This window comes from Ictalurus punctatus, chromosome 1 (assembly GCF_001660625.3).
Source record: "Ictalurus punctatus breed USDA103 chromosome 1, Coco_2.0, whole genome shotgun sequence".
In the NCBI taxonomy this organism is placed as follows: Eukaryota; Metazoa; Chordata; class Actinopteri; order Siluriformes; family Ictaluridae; genus Ictalurus; species Ictalurus punctatus.
In genome coordinates this window covers 12,134,612-12,152,551 of record NC_030416.2, presented here as the reverse complement: position 1 = coordinate 12,152,551, position 17,940 = coordinate 12,134,612, and the positions used below count along the sequence as shown (strand labels likewise).

The 17,940-nt window shown below is 40.7% G+C and overlaps 1 protein-coding gene across 5 annotated transcripts in view; it reads left to right on the top strand.

The window, feature by feature from the left end:
- prkcg (protein kinase C, gamma) overlaps nucleotides 1–17,940 on the top strand; it is a 42,724-nt gene that overhangs the window by 10,190 nt on the left and 14,594 nt on the right. For 4 of the 5 annotated variants that reach the window (XR_008396572.1, XR_008396573.1, XM_053680961.1 and 1 more), the window contains exons 5-13: nucleotides 5,640–5,751; nucleotides 7,328–7,456; nucleotides 12,472–12,628; nucleotides 12,832–13,033; nucleotides 13,404–13,586; nucleotides 16,408–16,581; nucleotides 17,292–17,383; nucleotides 17,467–17,529; nucleotides 17,654–17,792. Coding sequence is in view for 3 of the 5 variants with exons in the window: in XM_053680961.1 (XP_053536936.1) it covers nucleotides 5,640–5,751; nucleotides 7,328–7,456; nucleotides 12,472–12,628; nucleotides 12,832–13,033; nucleotides 13,404–13,586; nucleotides 16,408–16,581; nucleotides 17,292–17,383; nucleotides 17,467–17,529; nucleotides 17,654–17,792 (1,251 nt within the window). In the remaining 2 variants the exon portion in view is untranslated. The remainder of the gene's footprint in view (nucleotides 1–5,639; nucleotides 5,752–7,327; nucleotides 7,457–12,471; nucleotides 12,629–12,831; nucleotides 13,034–13,403; nucleotides 13,587–16,407; nucleotides 16,582–17,291; nucleotides 17,384–17,466; nucleotides 17,530–17,653; nucleotides 17,793–17,940) is intronic. The other variant, XM_053680966.1, reaches the window with a different exon arrangement.

Below are 17,940 nucleotides of genomic sequence, written 5' to 3'. Positions count from 1 at the left end.
GGTTTGGAACAAGTGTCTGGGATTATTTTGATTGTTTACAATAGCCTGATAGAAGTAAGAGGATCTTTCAGTCTCCATTAGTGCTCGATAATCACCCAGAAGATCCTTCCACGCTTGATAGTAGACATTCAGTCCAGTAAGACACCACTTGCGCTTCATTTTCTGACAAGCAGCCTTTCTAGAGCGCAGATTGTCATTATATCAGGGAGAAGAGCAAGCGAATGTGACCTTACGTGACCTTAGATGAGCAAAAGAGTCAAGAGTAGCAGCAAGAGCAAAATTTAACTGCAGAACTTTCTCCTCCAGCGATGAGGGATCAAGATCGCTTAAGCTGGAAACAACAGAATTGGAGAAAACTGTCTGATCAGTTCAAGTGGAAGTCACTTCCGGAAGGCTACTGTTCGGATGGTAAGCTCAGTTGGATGATACAGTTCCAGGTTAAAAAAGACAGCTGAATGATCAGACAGTCCAATGTCAACAGATGAAAACTGTGATACAAACAAGCCGTTTGCAATCACAAGATCCAGTGTATGGCCCTTGTTATGAGTTGGGTCAGTTACAAACTGTGTGAAGCTAAAACAATCAATTAGTGACAGAAATTCCTTAACCGCCACAGAGTCACTCCGGTCGACATGAATGTTAAAGTCTCCCACATCTAGAATTCTGTCAAACTTCATTCTCAACATTGACAGGAAGTCAGCAAACTCTGACATAAAAGCTGCATGTGTCTTAGCCTTAGGTGGTTTATAGACTGTAACGATGATGGTAGACATAGGAGCAGAAATACTCAAGACCAGGCATTCAAATGATGAAAACTGTGGAACGGACACAGACCTTATGTTGAACTTCAGGTTGTAAACCACAATAATGCCTCCGCCTCTGCCATATAACCTCGGGAGATCTAATACTCCAAAGCCCGCTGGAGAGATCTGGTTAAACAGGAGTCCATAATTTTTTTTATGCCAGGTTTCAGTTAAAAACAACAAATCCAGCTTTTTATCTGTAAGAATGTCCGATAAAAGCAGCGCCTTGTTATTCACGGACCGCGCATTGAATAATGCGGCATAGGCCTGGCTCTGACGTGGAGATGACAGTGGTTTAATCTCCATGCGGGGAACTGATATTAAATTACTGTGATCAACACCACTATGAAACAGTTTATTGGTCTTACGTTGACAGGTAGGGACAAAGATGTCAGGAGAGGATGAGACAGCAAAACTGCACCTCAAACCCCGATGGATATATCGTTTAGGACGTAGCAATCCAGCGTCTCGACAGATTCTGTAAGAGTCTTTGGCTAGGCAATAAGAGCTCTGTTTTAAATTCAGGAGCTGGTGTGTAGTGTACCTTAGGGCCATGGTCATTGAGTGCACACTCACAAGGCCAAGGCATTGAAACTCCGTAGCGCACTGCGAGCACAATGTCGTACAATCCTCACATGCGGCCAGACAGAGGCGTTCATTCCGCTTTGCATGCTGCAGGTTATTTCAGGTGGAACACAGAAATAAAAACAACAGTCCAAAATATTTAAAATGGCACCACCACTTCGGCAATCATAATGGCACTAAAAACAATATAACTTAAAAACTCGCAGTTATTTAAAACAATATGATTTAATATAACAAACGAAAGCAAACAAGACGGTAACAGAAGCGGCAGCAAAACACGCCAGCGTACCCTGTCAACCGGAGCCAGAATGAATTGGAAAGCTGACTGAACAAATATGTCTCCATGGGCTCTGTCTACCGTAGAAAATGGTTATCGGGTCCAGTTCAGAGCTTGACCCCCCCCCCCCCCACCGCCCCCCGTTCAGAGGTGTGCTCACCACAGTAGTCAGCACAGACCAGAGCCCAACGTTAGAGCAGGAATTATGATCCCTGTTGGACAAAGGGGCCATAGAACATGTATCGAGTTCCCTGAGGGAGGGAAGTTTTACAGCCGTTATTTCCTGGTCCGCTAAAAAGAGAGGAGTATGTAGCCAATATTAGATCTGCGTCGTCTGAACTGTACTCTTCGAACATACAGGTTCAAGATACTGATGCCCAAACTTATTGTTCCACAGATTCAGTTTGAGGACTGGTTTGTGACGATAGATCTAAAAGGTGCATATTTCCACAAAGAAATATTGCCCAGTCACAGGAAGTTCCTGAGGTTTGCGTGGAGGAAACACATACCACTACTGGGTTCTTCCCTTCGGGCTAGCTTTATCCCCTTCACAAAGTGCATGGATGTCATTCTGGCTCCATTGTGACTCCAAGGCATCCATGTACTAAACTACCTGGATGACTGGTTTATTCTAGAACTATCCAGGGAACTGGCGAGTCAACATCAAGATGTTGTTCTTGCCCACATGAAGAGCTTGTGGCTCAGGTTGAACCTCAGAAAAGTATGCTTTCTCCAGTGCAGTGGACAACTTTTCTAGGGGTTATAAGGATTCTACTATGATGACGGTGTTTCTATCCCCAACATGCGTAGAGTCAATCCTGTCAACACTGAGCAAGATAAAGCTGGATCTTGGCATCCCCTCCAGACTCCAGACTGTTGGATCTTATGGCAGCAGCAGCCAATGTCATATCTATTGCAGCGATGCCTACATGCTCTAAGAATTTGGAAGTGTCCCCGGTTTCTAGCCATGGGTCACACTCTAGGGGTGTCTCCTTATCGTAAGACGGTAAAGACAGACACCTCCCTCACGGGCTGGGGTGCAGTCTTAGACATCTGTCCAGCTCACGGTCTCTGGAGCGGCCCTCATCGGGAGTGGCATATAAATTGCTAGAAATGCAAGCCATATTTCTAGCACTGAAATTTTTTCTTCCTCAATTGAGAGGTCACCATGTGTTGACAGACAGCACAGTGGTGGTCTCATATATTGACCACCAAGGAGGATTATGTTTGTGCCCCCTGTTCAAGCAGACACAACTAATTATTCTCTGGGCAGAAGGAAAGTTTTTGTCAGTGTGTGCAATGTACATTCTGGGCAACTGTGGGGGCAGACATCCTGTTGAGGTAGGGGCTGAGGCCTAGGGATTGTTGGCTCCATCCACAAGTGGTGGAGTCCATATGGCGGAGGTTTGGCCAACAGAAGTGGATGTGTTCGCCTCCGAGGAGACAACACACTGCCCGCTGTGGTTTGCTCTCACTTCTCCTATACCATTAGGGCTGGACGCCATGGTGCACATGTGGCCAAGATCACATTTATATGCTTCTCCCAGATCGCTCTGCTCCCACAAGTTCTAGCGAGAGTTCGCCAAGACTGTCTACGTCTGTTGCTGGTAGACCTTATTGGCCAGCTCGAATATGGTTCTCAGAGACAATATCCCTGCTAGACGGCACTCCTTTGGAGATTCCCATCTGCAGGGATCTACTGTCTCAAACCAGAGGGCTGATTTATCACCCTCGGTTGGAATTATGGAAACTGTGGGTCTGGCCCCTGAGGGGCACCAGCTCATAGATTCTGTTCTCACAACTGAGGTTGTAGAGACCATGTAGAATGCTAGAACGCCATCCACGACAAAATTGTATGTGCTCAAAATCCAACTTTTTGTCTCATGGTGTGAGGAATGTCAGCTAGACCCAGCGAACTGCGCAATAGCTACAGTCCTGGAGTTCTTACAAGGATGTTTCTCAGCAGGGTTGGCTCCTCATACAATCAGGGTCTATGTGGCTTCCTTTTCAGCCAGCCATCCCCCTATTGATGGAGCCTCTGTGGGGCAACGTCCTCTAACTTTCAGGGTTATGCGTGGTGTCAGGTGGCTGAGGCATATGTGCAGACCATGCATACCTTCCTGGGACCTTTCTGTGGTCCTGGAAGGTCTGTCAGTTGCCCCATTTGAGCCCTTAGAGTCAGCCTTTGAGAAGCTTCTGACTCTAAAGGTAGCTCTTCTTCTGGCCCTGACATCTCTCAAGCGAGTAGGAGATCTATAAGCTCTCTGTTTCCCCTTCCTGCCTTGACTTGACCCCTGGATCAGCCAAGGCCTTCCTGTATGCTAGGCTGGATTATATTCCTAAAGTGCCTACATCTGCTGCTCAGCCAGTAGTTTTGCAGGCTTCCTGCCCTCCTCCGTTCTTTATACTGGAACAAGAGAAATTGCACCGACTGTGTCCAGTAAGGGCTCTCTGTACTTATGTCCAGCGCTCCCGCCAGTGGTGTAGGTCAGAACAGCTGCTGGTCGGCTTTGGCAGCGACAGTAGAGGTGATGCTGTGTCGAAGCAGCGCATCTCTAATTGGATAGTGGAAGCAATCTTTATCGCTTATGAGGCGCACGGTCTTGCTGTGCCTCAAGGAATAAGGGCTGATTTCACTAGGGGGGTTGCCGCCTCAAAGGCTTTGTCCAAAGGGGTATCCTTACAGGATGTGTGTGCTGTGGTGGGGTGTTCTACCCCGTTCACATTCATTCGATTTTACAGCCTGGATATACATTCCTTCCCAGGCTCGAGTGTCCTTCAGTGACCCTCGGGCTTGGGTCTTTTTGAACAGGCCATACCCTCAGTATGACGGAGTGGGTACTCTCTTTCCTACAGCGTTCAGCTAACGCAACGTGGAGTTCCTTTTGAAAGGGATCATCTGGGCTACCCATGTAACCTGTTACCTGAGAAGGGAACAAGGCATTGCGTAGCTTTGTCATACTGGGGCATGCCTGTTAATTGCGTCTTTGCTTCACATAATAGAGGCTGATGGCCCGGTTCACAGATGTCGTTTATATATCACGCGACGCGCTTAATTGCCACATCACCTGATCACGGCAGGCCTATAAATAGGCATGATGTTACACAAGCTTGAGATACCGGTCTTTCCCACAGCGTTCAGCTAACGCAACATCTCGTTCCCTTCTCAGGGAACAGGGTCGTAACCCAGACATTTTCTCTCCCATGCATGTGTCTGTTTGCTGTATTTGTTTGACAAGCATTTCTCTGTTATTTTAAATACTATAGATAAACTAATGATGTGTGTTTGTGTGCCCATGTGTGTGAGTGTGTAGGTGTGAGAAGGCGAGTGTGACAGGACAGTCTGCTTATAGAGCGATTTGACACTGGCTGACACATTAGAAGGAGGAGAGAAGTGCGACTGACATATGATGAAAAAAAAGGGCAGGAACTATGCAGAGAGTGACAGAGAAGAGGAAGTACTGGACAGACAGATGAAAGGAGCTGAGTATGGGAAATAAGAACAGAGTTGGGAAACAAGAAAGAGAGTTAGAGTTAGAGCGAGGGAGATGAGCAAAAAGAGAGAGGGGTATTGGGAGTAGCAGAGGAGAGAGAGAGACAGAGAGAGAGAGAGAGGCATTTTGGAAGATTCAGGTTCTGCAGCTGGGCTGAACTGATTTATTCATCCTCCATTCAGCTGCCTCAAAATAGAGTGAGCTAATTGGCTCACAGTCACTTCAAAATGGAGCCCTTCCTCTGTGTGTGTGTGTGTGTGTGTGTGTGTGTGTGTGTGTGTGTGTGTGTGTGTGTGTGTGTGTGTGTGTGTTTACAGGTGTGTAGAGATGAAATCATCAAATCTTTTCTATTTTTAGAGAAAAGGCCAGTATCAGTGGGATCAGAGTCCTAATTTAAAGCCGTCTCTCTCTCTCTTTCTCTCTCTCTCTCTCTCTCTCTCTCTCTCTCTCTTTCCTCTCTCACACTCTCTCTCCCTGTAGGATTTGAAGAGTAAACACAAGTTTAAGATACACACTTACTCCAGCCCAACCTTCTGCGATCACTGTGGTTCTCTACTCTATGGCCTCATTCACCAGGGCATGAGATGCACCAGTGAGTGTGTGCATGTGTGTGTGCGTGTGTGTGTGTGTGTGCGTGTGTGTGTGCGTGTGTGTGTGCGTGTGTGTGTGTGTGTGTGTGTGTGTGTGTGTGTGTGTTTTGAGTGAAGTAATCAAACTAAAAACCCATAAAATCAAAAAGAAACACATAATGATAGCAAAAGGTTTTAGTTGTAATGATCAGTGTCCTGTAATGGTTTTTTATTATTCCAGTGTTTTATTACTAGAGCAGATGGCAGAGAAACAAGTGGTTTTTCATTTCAGGAAATGATCACCATAATATGCATTATCTAAGTAACATTCTGTTAAAAGTAGGATACCAATACATTTTATAATCAGAAGTTGTATTTGTGCATCAATGATGCAAAGTGCATCAACCATGATGATTGATGCACAGTGAAATGGTGGAAATGCAGAGAGACAGGATTTTAACAGACATTATCTTTAATAATATGACATCTTAACAAGCATGAAATCAGATTAATTAACATCTCTCATCGGCCATGTTGCCAGTGTAACTTGTATGACATGTCATCATCAGGGATGTAATCGTAGATGAATCCAAATGAGCATAATATGAATCCAAATGAGCATGTGTCCTCTTTCATGTCTTATATTAATTGAACTGGTTAATAGTGATGGTTACACTATACTTGAGTTTTGACCTGTGAATTACAGAGTTACACCTCAATATTTAATATTAGAATAACCAAAAGGATCTAATTTGCAGGTTTATTCTGTTTTGACAGTGCTGTGTAAGAATAAAAAACAGCTCTGCCCGTTAAAGACTGTTTGTGATTTAAACAGAAACATGGGTAAATCATTTTCAAAGTAACAATATGTCCAGACTGATTTGGGTCAAGAAAAATGGCAAGAGCAAGAATATATTTTCTTTCTGACTGTAACAAAACTAATGATAGATGATTGACATGGATTCTCATTTCATATTCTATCTTCATTTTGGGACTGTGTTGGTTTTTTTGCAGAAACTTTGCCTTGCATTGACATTTTCACTTGCATTCAATTCTGTATAGTGTGTCTTCTAAATGTACTGTGCAGTGGCCATTTAATATGCTTTGGCTTAGTCTCGGTTCCAGACACAAATATGCAAAGACATCTGGAAGCAGCAAGCAGAAATGGAATGAAGTAGCCTCTGATTAGTTTTGGGAAGAACGCCCGGCAGGAAGATATTTGAATGATAGCACTAGGCCTTATGTCCGCCAAATGATTTGGAATTATGTCAGTGTAATATTTTTTTTGGATTGGCTTGTATATTAAGAGTGATCTTGCCACAAAGAGGTGTGGCTTGTTTGTTGATACCGTAATTCCAAGCAATTTAGGATATAGTCTGATCCTGCTTGGCACAGCCAATAAATGCACTGTCCAGCAGGTGCATAGGATTCTTATGAGACAACACAAATAGGTGTTTCCCTTTTTACCAAGCTTGCTGCATGATCAGTAGTTCATATATGTGAAAGGAGAAAATAAAAAGAGAGAGATAGAACCGAGCAAAAAATCAAGGCTAAGAATGACTAAAGTAATATTTTTTTCTGTCTGTATGTTTGTGTGAGGCTGTGAGATGAACGTTCATAAGCGATGTGAGAACAGTGTACCCAGTCTATGTGGGCATGACCACACTGAGAAAAGAGGACGGATCCACCTGAGCGTGCGTGGAGAGAAGGAGGATATATATGTCACAGGTGAGAGAAAATTAAGTGGAAGCATTACGTGGAAGCATTAAATTGAGTTATCAGAGATTAGATGATACATTATAACCATCGTAGATGACATCCACAACATACATTGCCCTCCAGTAATATTGGCACCCTTAGTAAATATGAGCAAAGAAGGCTGTGAAAAATTGTCTTTATCAAACAATTGCAAACAAAACGCAGGTTTATTGTCACGTCTCGAGACGTAACGCAGATAGGGACAGATGCAAGTGCAGTAGACAGTTTTATTAAGAGAGACACAGGCAGATAAATCCAAAATCGTAATCCAATGAACGTAATCGGCAAACAGGTATAAACGGGGCAAGGCAGGAATCAAGGTCGCGGTCACAGAAAACAAGGGTCGATATACAAAACATGAAACATAAGCTATGAGTACTAACTGGGAGAGGAAAAACCAACAATGAACTAAACTAACATGGAACATAACATGGATCTTGACTATGACTGTGGTTGTGATTGTGGTTAACTATGGTAAGGAATCTAAACTAATCTAATCTAAGTTTCTTATGTAATATTCCGCTGGCAAACTGACGACACTTTAGTTTGTTTTTGGATGAGAGTAGAGGCTTTTTTCTTGAAACCATTCCAAACAACTTGTGGTGATGTAGGTGACTTCAGATTGTAGTTTTAGAGACTTTCTGACCCCAAGACACAACTAACTTTTGCAATTTTCCAGCTGTGATCCTTGGAGATTTTTTGGCCGCTCAAACCATCCTCTTCACAGTGTGTTGAGACAATATAGACACACGTCCAATTCCAGGTTGATTCATAACATTTCCAGTTGACTGGAACTTCTAAATTATTGCCCTGATGGAGGAAATGGGCATTTTCAATGCTTGTGCTATTTTCTTATAGCCACTTCCCATTTTGTGAAGCTCAACAACCTTTTGCCACACATCACAGCTATATTCCTTGGTCTTACCCATTGTTATGAATGACTAAGGGAATTTTGCCTATGTGTTACCTCGCATTTATACCCCCTGTGAAACAGGAAGTCATGGTTGAACATTTTTTTGTTTCTAGTCACCCAGGTGTACAAAAGAAAAAATTAAATATCAATGGGATTATGCTTCATAAATATTTTTCTCATATGAATCCATAGGAGTGCCAATTATTGTTGCACATCTATATTTAACAAATATTTCTTTTTATAAACCTGTGTTATGTTTGCAATTGTTTGCAGAGCAGTGTATTTTTGTGAATTTTTTTTAACAAAAGATCAAAAAGTTAAACAATAAAGACAATTTTAACAGCCTTCTTTGCTCATATTTACCACGAATGCCAATATTAGTGGAGGTCACTTTAGTTAGCAAGTTTAAGGAGTTCAGAGTGTGTTAATTAAATAGGAGTGAAGGGAAGAGTGGAGCAGTAGTTGCAGTTAATCTGCAGTATTTTCTGGACTGCTTGAGGGTCACACCTTTGTGTTAGATTCCAATTCCTCAGGTGAAAGTGTAAAGACAGAAGACATTAGTGGAGTCCATACAAGATAGTAAGAGTTTTCTCCAAACAACAAGTGACTTTTTTTGGTTTGAGTAGCAAAGTAATTGCTAAATTGTGATTTAGCCCCTTTCTGCCTTGGGTCTAGACACATTTATTATAGTTTTGCTTTGCACAGCTATTCATGCTGTTAAGTATTTGGTACTGGTTGATCTTTTTTTTACCTGAGGTCTTGTACCACAGTGTGCACTTTCATAACACCAAGCCAGAAGTATCAGTCAGCTTGACTCATAGGAACTGTAAATAGGTGAATCATGGCACGATACATTAAGAGCCAGGGGGATGTAAACTTTTGAACAGGATGAACAGTGTAAATTGTTATTATTTTGTTTAAAGATCTTTTTTTTTTTCATTTAGTACTTGTCTCCCAGAAGACAAAATACGAACAATTTACACTGATCATCCTGTTCAAAAGTTTACATCTCCCTGGCTCTTAATGTAGTGTGTTACCTTCTTGAGCATCAGTGAGTGTTTGCACCTTATGTAATGTTTGTGTACGAGTCCCTCAGTTGTCCTCAGTGTGAAAAAATGGATCTCAACATCATATATTCACTGATGGAAAGGGGTCAAATATGCAGAAGATGCTGGAAAAGCAAAGAATGTTTACATACCCTTGATTCTTAATACTGTGTGTCGTTACCTGGATGATCCATGACTGTGTATGTTTTGTGATAGTTGTTCATGAGCCCCTCTTTTGTCCTGAGCATTTAAACTGCCCACTGTTCTTCAGAAAAATCCTCCAGGTCCTGCACATTCTTTGCTTTTCCAGCATATTCTGCATATTTGACCCCTTTCCATCAGTGACTATATGATGTTCAGATCCTTCATTTCACAATTGAGGGACTCGTACACAACTATTACATAAGGTGCAAACATTCACTGATGCCGAAGAAGGCAACATACTACATTAAGAGCCAGGGAGATGAAAACTTTTGAACAGCATGGTCTTTGTAAATTGTTATTATTTTGTTATTTATTATTATTATTATTATTATTATTATTATTATTATTTGTTATTTCATTTAGTATTATGTAAATACTAAGGTATTTACATTTTCCCAGAAGACAAAATTATACCAATTTACAAAGATCATCCTGTAAATAAAAAAAGCTATTTTTATGATTATTAACTTTTACAGATTTTTCAAAGGGTATATAAACATATGAGCACAACTGTATGTCTCAGATTCATCTGGCTGCAGCATGAAACACTGGCTGACAGTAAGGTTTATCAGCACTGGTTCAGCTTGCAGAATGTTGTCTCCATTGCTGCTGTTCATCGTACCCTTTTGGGTTGTTTTTTTGTCCTATCTGAAAGGAGGGAGGCGGCAAAGGGGAATTAAGTCATAAATCAACAGTAATAGCCTCAAGGAAGCATGAACCTCTTTTGTCGTGCGTGGCCGTGGAAGGTTGCTTCAAACTACGTCTCCTTGGGTTTGAGGGTGCTGCTGCAAAGGAGAGCCAATTAGGCTGCTGCATATCAGTGTTGTGGCCACATGATGATGTTCATAACATGTTAGAAAGTTGAAGGTGCCCTTTTGGAGGATCCTATAGGCCACTAGGGGATGACTCTGGCAAAAAGGGTACATGTCAATAGCTCTTTGTTAGATCTGGGAAAGAGGTGTATCATGACCTTCCTTGATACTGTTTGTTTGTCTGCTCAGGACCTATTACAGGCTTAGGTACCCAGTTGAGACAGTGCTGAGCAAATATTCCTGATGGTGTTTTGAATACTAAACATTTGGTTATGTGGGTTTAACTGGGTGTGGTGTGGTGCTGAACTCATCTGCTGGTCTTTTATGGCCTGGTCAACATTCCTGCCTTTGGTAGGCTGAGAGCGCTTGGCCTAAGTTGACATGCCCCCAGGAAGTGGACACGTTGTGTGGAAAAATGAAGGGAGAAAGCAAGCTCAAGTCTTTTGTTTAGTATGTTTATATGATCCCTCTATGGTTTCCCACTTGGCTGACCATTATACACCATTGTTAGACATATTCAATAAGGTCTATGAAACAAAAGCTCAAATAGTGAGAAGCCAGTGGATGCCTCCTGGATAGGAAACATTTTATAGGGTAGCAGCAGGTTCCACTAGTCCACAGCTAAGTGGAACCCTCCAAGCATGTGCTTCAATGGATTATTATTTTGCTGTACAAGACTCAAGAGTGATAAACTGAGGTGTCTTACCTGGAGGAGGTACATTTTCATGTGTCCCAGGTGTCTTTTAATGGTGCACAACCAGGAAATCAATCAGTTTTCTTTGACATGATGTATGATGATAAAGGAAGTTGCCTGGATGAGGAGAGAATGTGTTGGGAGAGGCCTGAGAGAGATGGGTGTCCCTTCATTTACTACCACCATTGTTCAACAGTCCTTTAGCTGGCCAGCAGATTTCTGCTCCTATGTGAATCCATCTTCAGCTTGGACCATCTTAGGCTTTATAGACACATGTTATATTAAATGAAAGGGCTTAAACTGCATAATGGTAACCACTGAAAATGTAAGAATGAAGGTCAAGGATTACAGTCACAGGTTAGAATAAATGGGAGTTACAGGTGTGAGCAAAAGAAGATGATGTAGTTACAGGTGAGATTAGAGGATTTCGGACATTGGCATGAATTAGGGTTAGGGTTAGGGTTAGTCACATGGGTGAGTAAAGATGAGAATAGAAAAATGAGAGTAGTGATTGTTTGTCACAGTTCATCTGTTCACCAGCAGAGAGCAGTGTTGACATTCACAAAAAGCAATCATTTTTGTGTAGTTCTTTACTAGTATATCATTCATTTTAGCGTTTTAAGTAAGTTACCTTATATATACCTTAAAATGTATTCAGATTTCTATGTTTTTAGTTTCTGTTTTACTTTTCACTCTGAAATATTTTTTCATTTCCTTTCCCACAGCAATATTGTGCATGCATTCATTCTTTTATTATTCATTATTATCGGTCAGCACCTAATCTCCCTTCCAGCTGTCCTGCATAGATTAAATAAAGCAGAATATAACTGGTGCTGAAGAAGATTGCTGTAAGTTAAAAGTCTGTGATTGACAGTACAAAAGTCTTACAAAAGTCAAATATAAACCTCATTCAAATTCTAACCATGCTTCATAATTCATACCCCTTACAGTGTTGATGAAGATAGTAGGTTTCTGAGATACTGCTTTTTATTGTCTATTGGTTAACTAATTGAATGTAAACAAATGTCCATCAACTTTTAAAGGGAGTGCTTAGTTCAGCAGTTAAGTGAACCCAAGGAATTGTTTTTTTTCTTCTGAAACTAAGGAGTAATAATTCAAACACACATACGCTTCCATTATTTTAGTTTAAATTTAAAATTTGCAGTTTTCCAATAATGAAGTAGGTCATATAAGGTGATATATGAAGTAGGCATTTAGTACGTGATATGAAATATTAGCACGCCATACACTGGTCAACAAAATGACACTTAATTTGTGTTCACTGTAATTTGTTTTAATGTCTCCTGTGTTTGTAGTACGTGAAGCACGGAACCTGATTCCCATGGACCCTAATGGCTTGTCTGACCCCTATGTGAAGCTCAAACTTATTCCAGATCCCAAAAGCCACAGCAAACAGAAAACCAAGACTATTCGTTCCACTCTAAACCCTGTATGGAATGAAAGCTTTGTCTTGTGAGTGTGTCTATGTGCATGTTTGTTTAAAAAAATGCATTCGAAACTTTTCCTGATTTGGATTGTATATACATCCAGTATCGATGTATATTCTGGTTACATTTTGTAATTCTGCCTTTTCTCTTTCTTACACTGCATGTTCCCCACTTCTGTTTATTCTTCTATCTCCTTTTCTCTGTATATTGGTCTATCTGTCGCTATAGTTCAGTGAGAGGCAGGCAGTGGGACAGGCGCTTGTCAATAGAGGTATGGGACTGGGATCGCACATCTCGAAACGACTTCATGGGAGCTCTCTCCTTTGGAGTGAGTGAGATATTTCGTCGTCCTGTTAGTGGCTGGTTTAAACTGCTCAACCAGGATGAGGGAGAGTACTACAATATCCCTGTACCCGATCCAGACCTACAGGTACCTGATACACAACTGCAGTCTCTTTCCAGGTTTCATTGACATCCAGTCCACAGAAACCCTCAGATGGTCCACATTTTTGTTTAACACCAGCTATAAAAACACAAAAACTTACTAATTAAATACAGTTCATTCCTGGTGATATATACGCTGAATTTTTAGACAGGATAAAATTTATAAAGGGTTCCCTGAGGACAGTGGAAACAAGGATGTAGAGAATCATGAACCATTTAATGATTTCCTTTATTAAACATGTCCACATGGGGGCAGTAGAGTTCCACTCATGAGCGATAAATGTCCTTGCTTGTTAATTCATAACTCTTTACATAACTGTCTCTTTCTGTTTCTATGTTTGTTGGGTTCTCAACAGGAGCCAGACTCTGCTGTCTCTCCCTCTCTTCTTCCTACTCCGGTTACTGTTCCTACACCTGTGCCTGCTGTCACCCCACCTGTTGTGAGTCCTGCACCCACCAGCTTACCAGTGGGAAAGGGACGAGTTAGACTACAGGACTTCAACTTCCTTATGGTGCTAGGCAAGGGCAGCTTTGGCAAGGTACCACAGACACAAACAACACAATGTACTCAGTCAAAAGAAAAAGATCTGAGCCTATGCATATACATAATTACATTGCCAGCCATGGGAAAGATTTAAATATAAAATGTATATTTACTTAAAGGAAATGTTTGTCATTTTAGAGCCCTTTGCTCTATGTTTGCTGCAGTGAAAACACTGCACGGTTCAAGCTGGGGACGAAGCTCATTTCAGGCCTAGAAAACTGGTTGTATGACAGAAATAAAGAAACTAAGAAGAGCCATTGTTTGAAGTTTCATATTTATTTGTCATGTGCACGAAATCTCAGTGACAATTGTACATTGAAATGCTTGTTTTGAGGCTCGGGTACTCTACAGTTGTGCAATACTATATGTGTGTATGTATGCCTGGTTAGTATGTAAGTAAAGTACAGATCCTAACTGTAACATTGAAATATGTGCAGTCACCGTATGTGAACAAGAGTGCAAAAGGTAGTAAAATCAATAAAAATAAAATAATAAAAAAAGTAGCTGTGTGCAGTTGTAGTGTCTGGGCAGTCATATATAGACAGAGGAGAGTATAAAAAGCAGATCAAGCAGCAGTACTAAGTAGCATAAACAGGTTTTTTAAAAATTTGGATTCAATTAGATGTAGTAGTTTGTGTGGTGTGTAATAAATATGATCAATATATCAATTTATTGTGCAGACAAGACTTAGTTCTTAGCAGCAGTGAAGTGGTAATAGTGCCCTTAGAAATACTGCACAATGCCCAAAAGTGACAGAAACATGTGAAGAGATGTCTATGCGCGACCAGTGAGGTGACCAGTGTGTGGGAGATAGTGGAGGCATGCGTGAAAGAGTGGGAGTAGTGACTGGATTACAGTTTATTCAGGATCCTGATGGCCTGCAGGTAGAAACTGTTCTTCAGCCTGCTGGTTCTGGATTGAATGCTGTGATGATGGCAGTCTGGTAAACATTCTGTGTGCTGTAGGCTTGCATGGGAGTATTGGAATCATAGTCTTTAAAGTATATCTGAAATTATAGCATGATTACTACAAACACTTTTAAATGTTATAAAACACACATTTGAACATTCTTTAACATACTATTTCAGAATTAGACACATATATAAAAATATTCAGAAATTTTCACATAACAGTTGAATTCCCAAAGCTCAGACATCATCCGAAATATCTAGTAGAATATGTGACTACTTTCGATGCATGATTTTGTCTCCAGAGAGGAAATCAAGACAAATTAGCCTGTGCTTATACAACATACATATAAAAAGGCATCATATAACAGAACCCCTCCCACTAACATATAATGATTTACATTTACATGTATTCCTTTGGCAAACACTTATCTGACATAAATTACAAAGGAGGCGGCAGTCATTTATCATAGCAGTTAAGGGTTTAGGCAGTGATACCGAGATCTTAAATCTAATAAACTTTCGCAAACAAAGGCAAAGTGTAAGTGCAAACAATGTATTTATGATCTATAATGTACAGAAGTATTTCTATTGTATCTTGCAAAGAAAAGAGGGTTATGGAGTCTGTAATGTCTGTACATAAGAAATCCATGTGCACCATGGCAACCTTGTTTCCTCATGCATAGGCTAAGAAAAAGAAGAAAAATTATTCTCTTTTATCCAGTGCTGAATTTTTTGGGCTAGTTTCGGGTCTTTTGTGTGGATTTTGGGATGTAGTTCAGCTGGATATTTTGCTGAAACCTGCCAACTCTGGTTAACGACATTAGCTCTTGTGTGTGTTTTGTACACTGTGACAGTGGAAACACACCTGCTGTATCGAGAAAAGGTATGTCTAAAACTGCTCAAAACAAGCTGATGGAATGTACGCTGGATGACAGGATATTGCCTATTAGGGTGCTAGTCTAAAAATCAAGTCAAGCTTGAGAGACTCTTGACATAATTGAATTTGAAGCTATGCCTTTATTAATGTCATCCTGCTGCACCAAAATCTATGGCCATAATATACTGCCGTGTTAAGTACTTTTGATAGGATTAGGCTTAGTCCTAGAATAAGAACTCAAAATTCTAGCCATTAGTGTAAGACACTTAACTGCTACCCACTGCCCATAAAGATGTGATATGATATATGGCTGCTGTGATGATATTTGCATATCATCACTACTATAAGTGCTCTGGTCTGCTTGTATGAGTGTCACAATGTCTGTGCACAACAGTAGTGCTTATATAAGAGTCCAGGGTTATGCTCAGTAGAGAGGGACAGGAGAGATACAGGATGCAGACAATAAGCAGGTGAAGGAGAGACAAACATTCATGTTAAATTAAAACTCCTACAGTGTTCATTTGTGTTCAGCTAGACTCACAGAAACACTGCATTTTTTTTATTCAGCACCAGGCGATTTTGCTTGCGGTAGGAATGAGAGGGAGGAGAGAAATGACATGGAAATGAGAATGAGGGGGAAATCAGAGAGGATATGAGAAGGCCATGAAATTAAATATTAGATTCTGCAGGATTGAGTTCTGATTGCTTCACTAAAATTGCTTTTCTCTCATGTATTAAGGGTTATATGATTATATAATGAGGATTGTATGAAAATGTCAACAGCATTATTAAAAGTTACAGATTCATTAGCACATGAACAATAATGAATAATAAATAATTATGCAATGTTTTAATCATTTATTCATTGATATTCAGTAACTGCTTTATGCCAGTCAGTATCATGGTGATGTCTTAATCAAGAATGTCTTAAACAAGAGGCAAATATCAAAACACAACCTTCTGCTTTAGAGAACGTAGTATAAAAATGTACTATGAAGGAATGTGTATTTTGTCTGTATTTTCTGCAGGTGATGCTGGCCGAGGAAAGAGGGAGCGACCGCTTGTTTGCGGTGAAGGTGCTGAAGAAAGATGTGCTTTTTCAGGATGAGGACACAGAGAGCGCAATGGTGGAGCGGAGAGTTCTGGGATTGATTGGCCGTCCACACTTCCTCACATCTCTCTTTTGCGCCTTCCAGACTGAGGTGTGTACTGTATGTGTGTGTATAGAGAGAATGTATGCTGTATGTGCACACATTTAAGATATGCCCCATATACCAGAATTATTCCTTTTTTTCAGTGTCCCATCTTTCCCGATGGAACAGCTGCAGTGTTTTTGCTCCAGGCCATCCTCCTTCACATAACAGCCTTTATCCTGACCCAAATGCCCCTTCTATCACTGCAGGCAGCTTATTGGTCATCTTAGACCAAGCGATGTCAGCATAGCACTTCTAATCTGATTTTGTGTTATAGTATTGTAAAATTTTCACTTAGTTAAAAAGGAAGAGTGTGCTGGCCTAAATCTGAGCCTCAATTATTAAATTAATTAATTAGCCCTCATGCTCTTTAGCAAGGACATTAATAGTCTTGAGGGGAGGGGTTACTTAATGAGAACAGCTTGCTTTTTTAAATTTTGTCTAAGGGGGATTACATAATGTGCTAGTGTATGGGGGAGATGTCTGTGTGTAAGGGATTTAAATTGACAGGGCATAATTATGTAATATTAATTAATTATTAATATTTATAATTATGTAAGCTTTCTTGATGTTAATACATTTACCACATACAAATTACTTGATTGTGTGCTTATTCATTCCTAAATATTTGTCCATCATTTACAGGTAACAGTGATTTAATTTCGGAGGATTTTTAGAATATGTTTCTCTGTATAGTATCATTATTTTTCCTGCTGCAGGATCGTCTGTACTATGTAATGGAATATGTGAATGGTGGAGATCTCATGTTCCATATTCAGATTGTTGGAAAATTTAAAGAGCCACATGCTGCGTAAGTATTGCACCTTTTCCCAGAATTTATCTTCTCTTTCTAGCTGAACATATTGACATGAGTGAATAATATTCCTTTGGCAGATTCTATGCAGCAGAGATAGCTGTGGGCCTCTTCTTCTTGCACAGCAAAGGCATCATCTATAGGTACTGCTGACAGGACAGAAAAACCTATTAACTCTTCATATACCATGCAGCCAAGTATAACGGGCCCTTACAAGGAAGTGTTTGCTTTTTCCATCTCTCCCTCTTTCTCTCTGTCCCCTGTTAGAGATCTCAAACTGGATAATGTGCTGTTAGACAGTGAGGGCCACATAAAGATCGCTGATTTTGGGATGTGCAGGGAAGGCATGATGGAGGGAGACACCACACGGACATTCTGTGGCACTCCGGACTACATTGCTCCTGAGGTTTGTTGTTCCCTTACCATAGCTCACTTACAGTATACACACTCTAACATCATATTATTACAAAATTCGTATCTGTAATTATATTAATCAGGAGAGGCTTTAATTATAGTGTTCATATTTAGGACATCTGGTGCAATGGTGAAGTAAA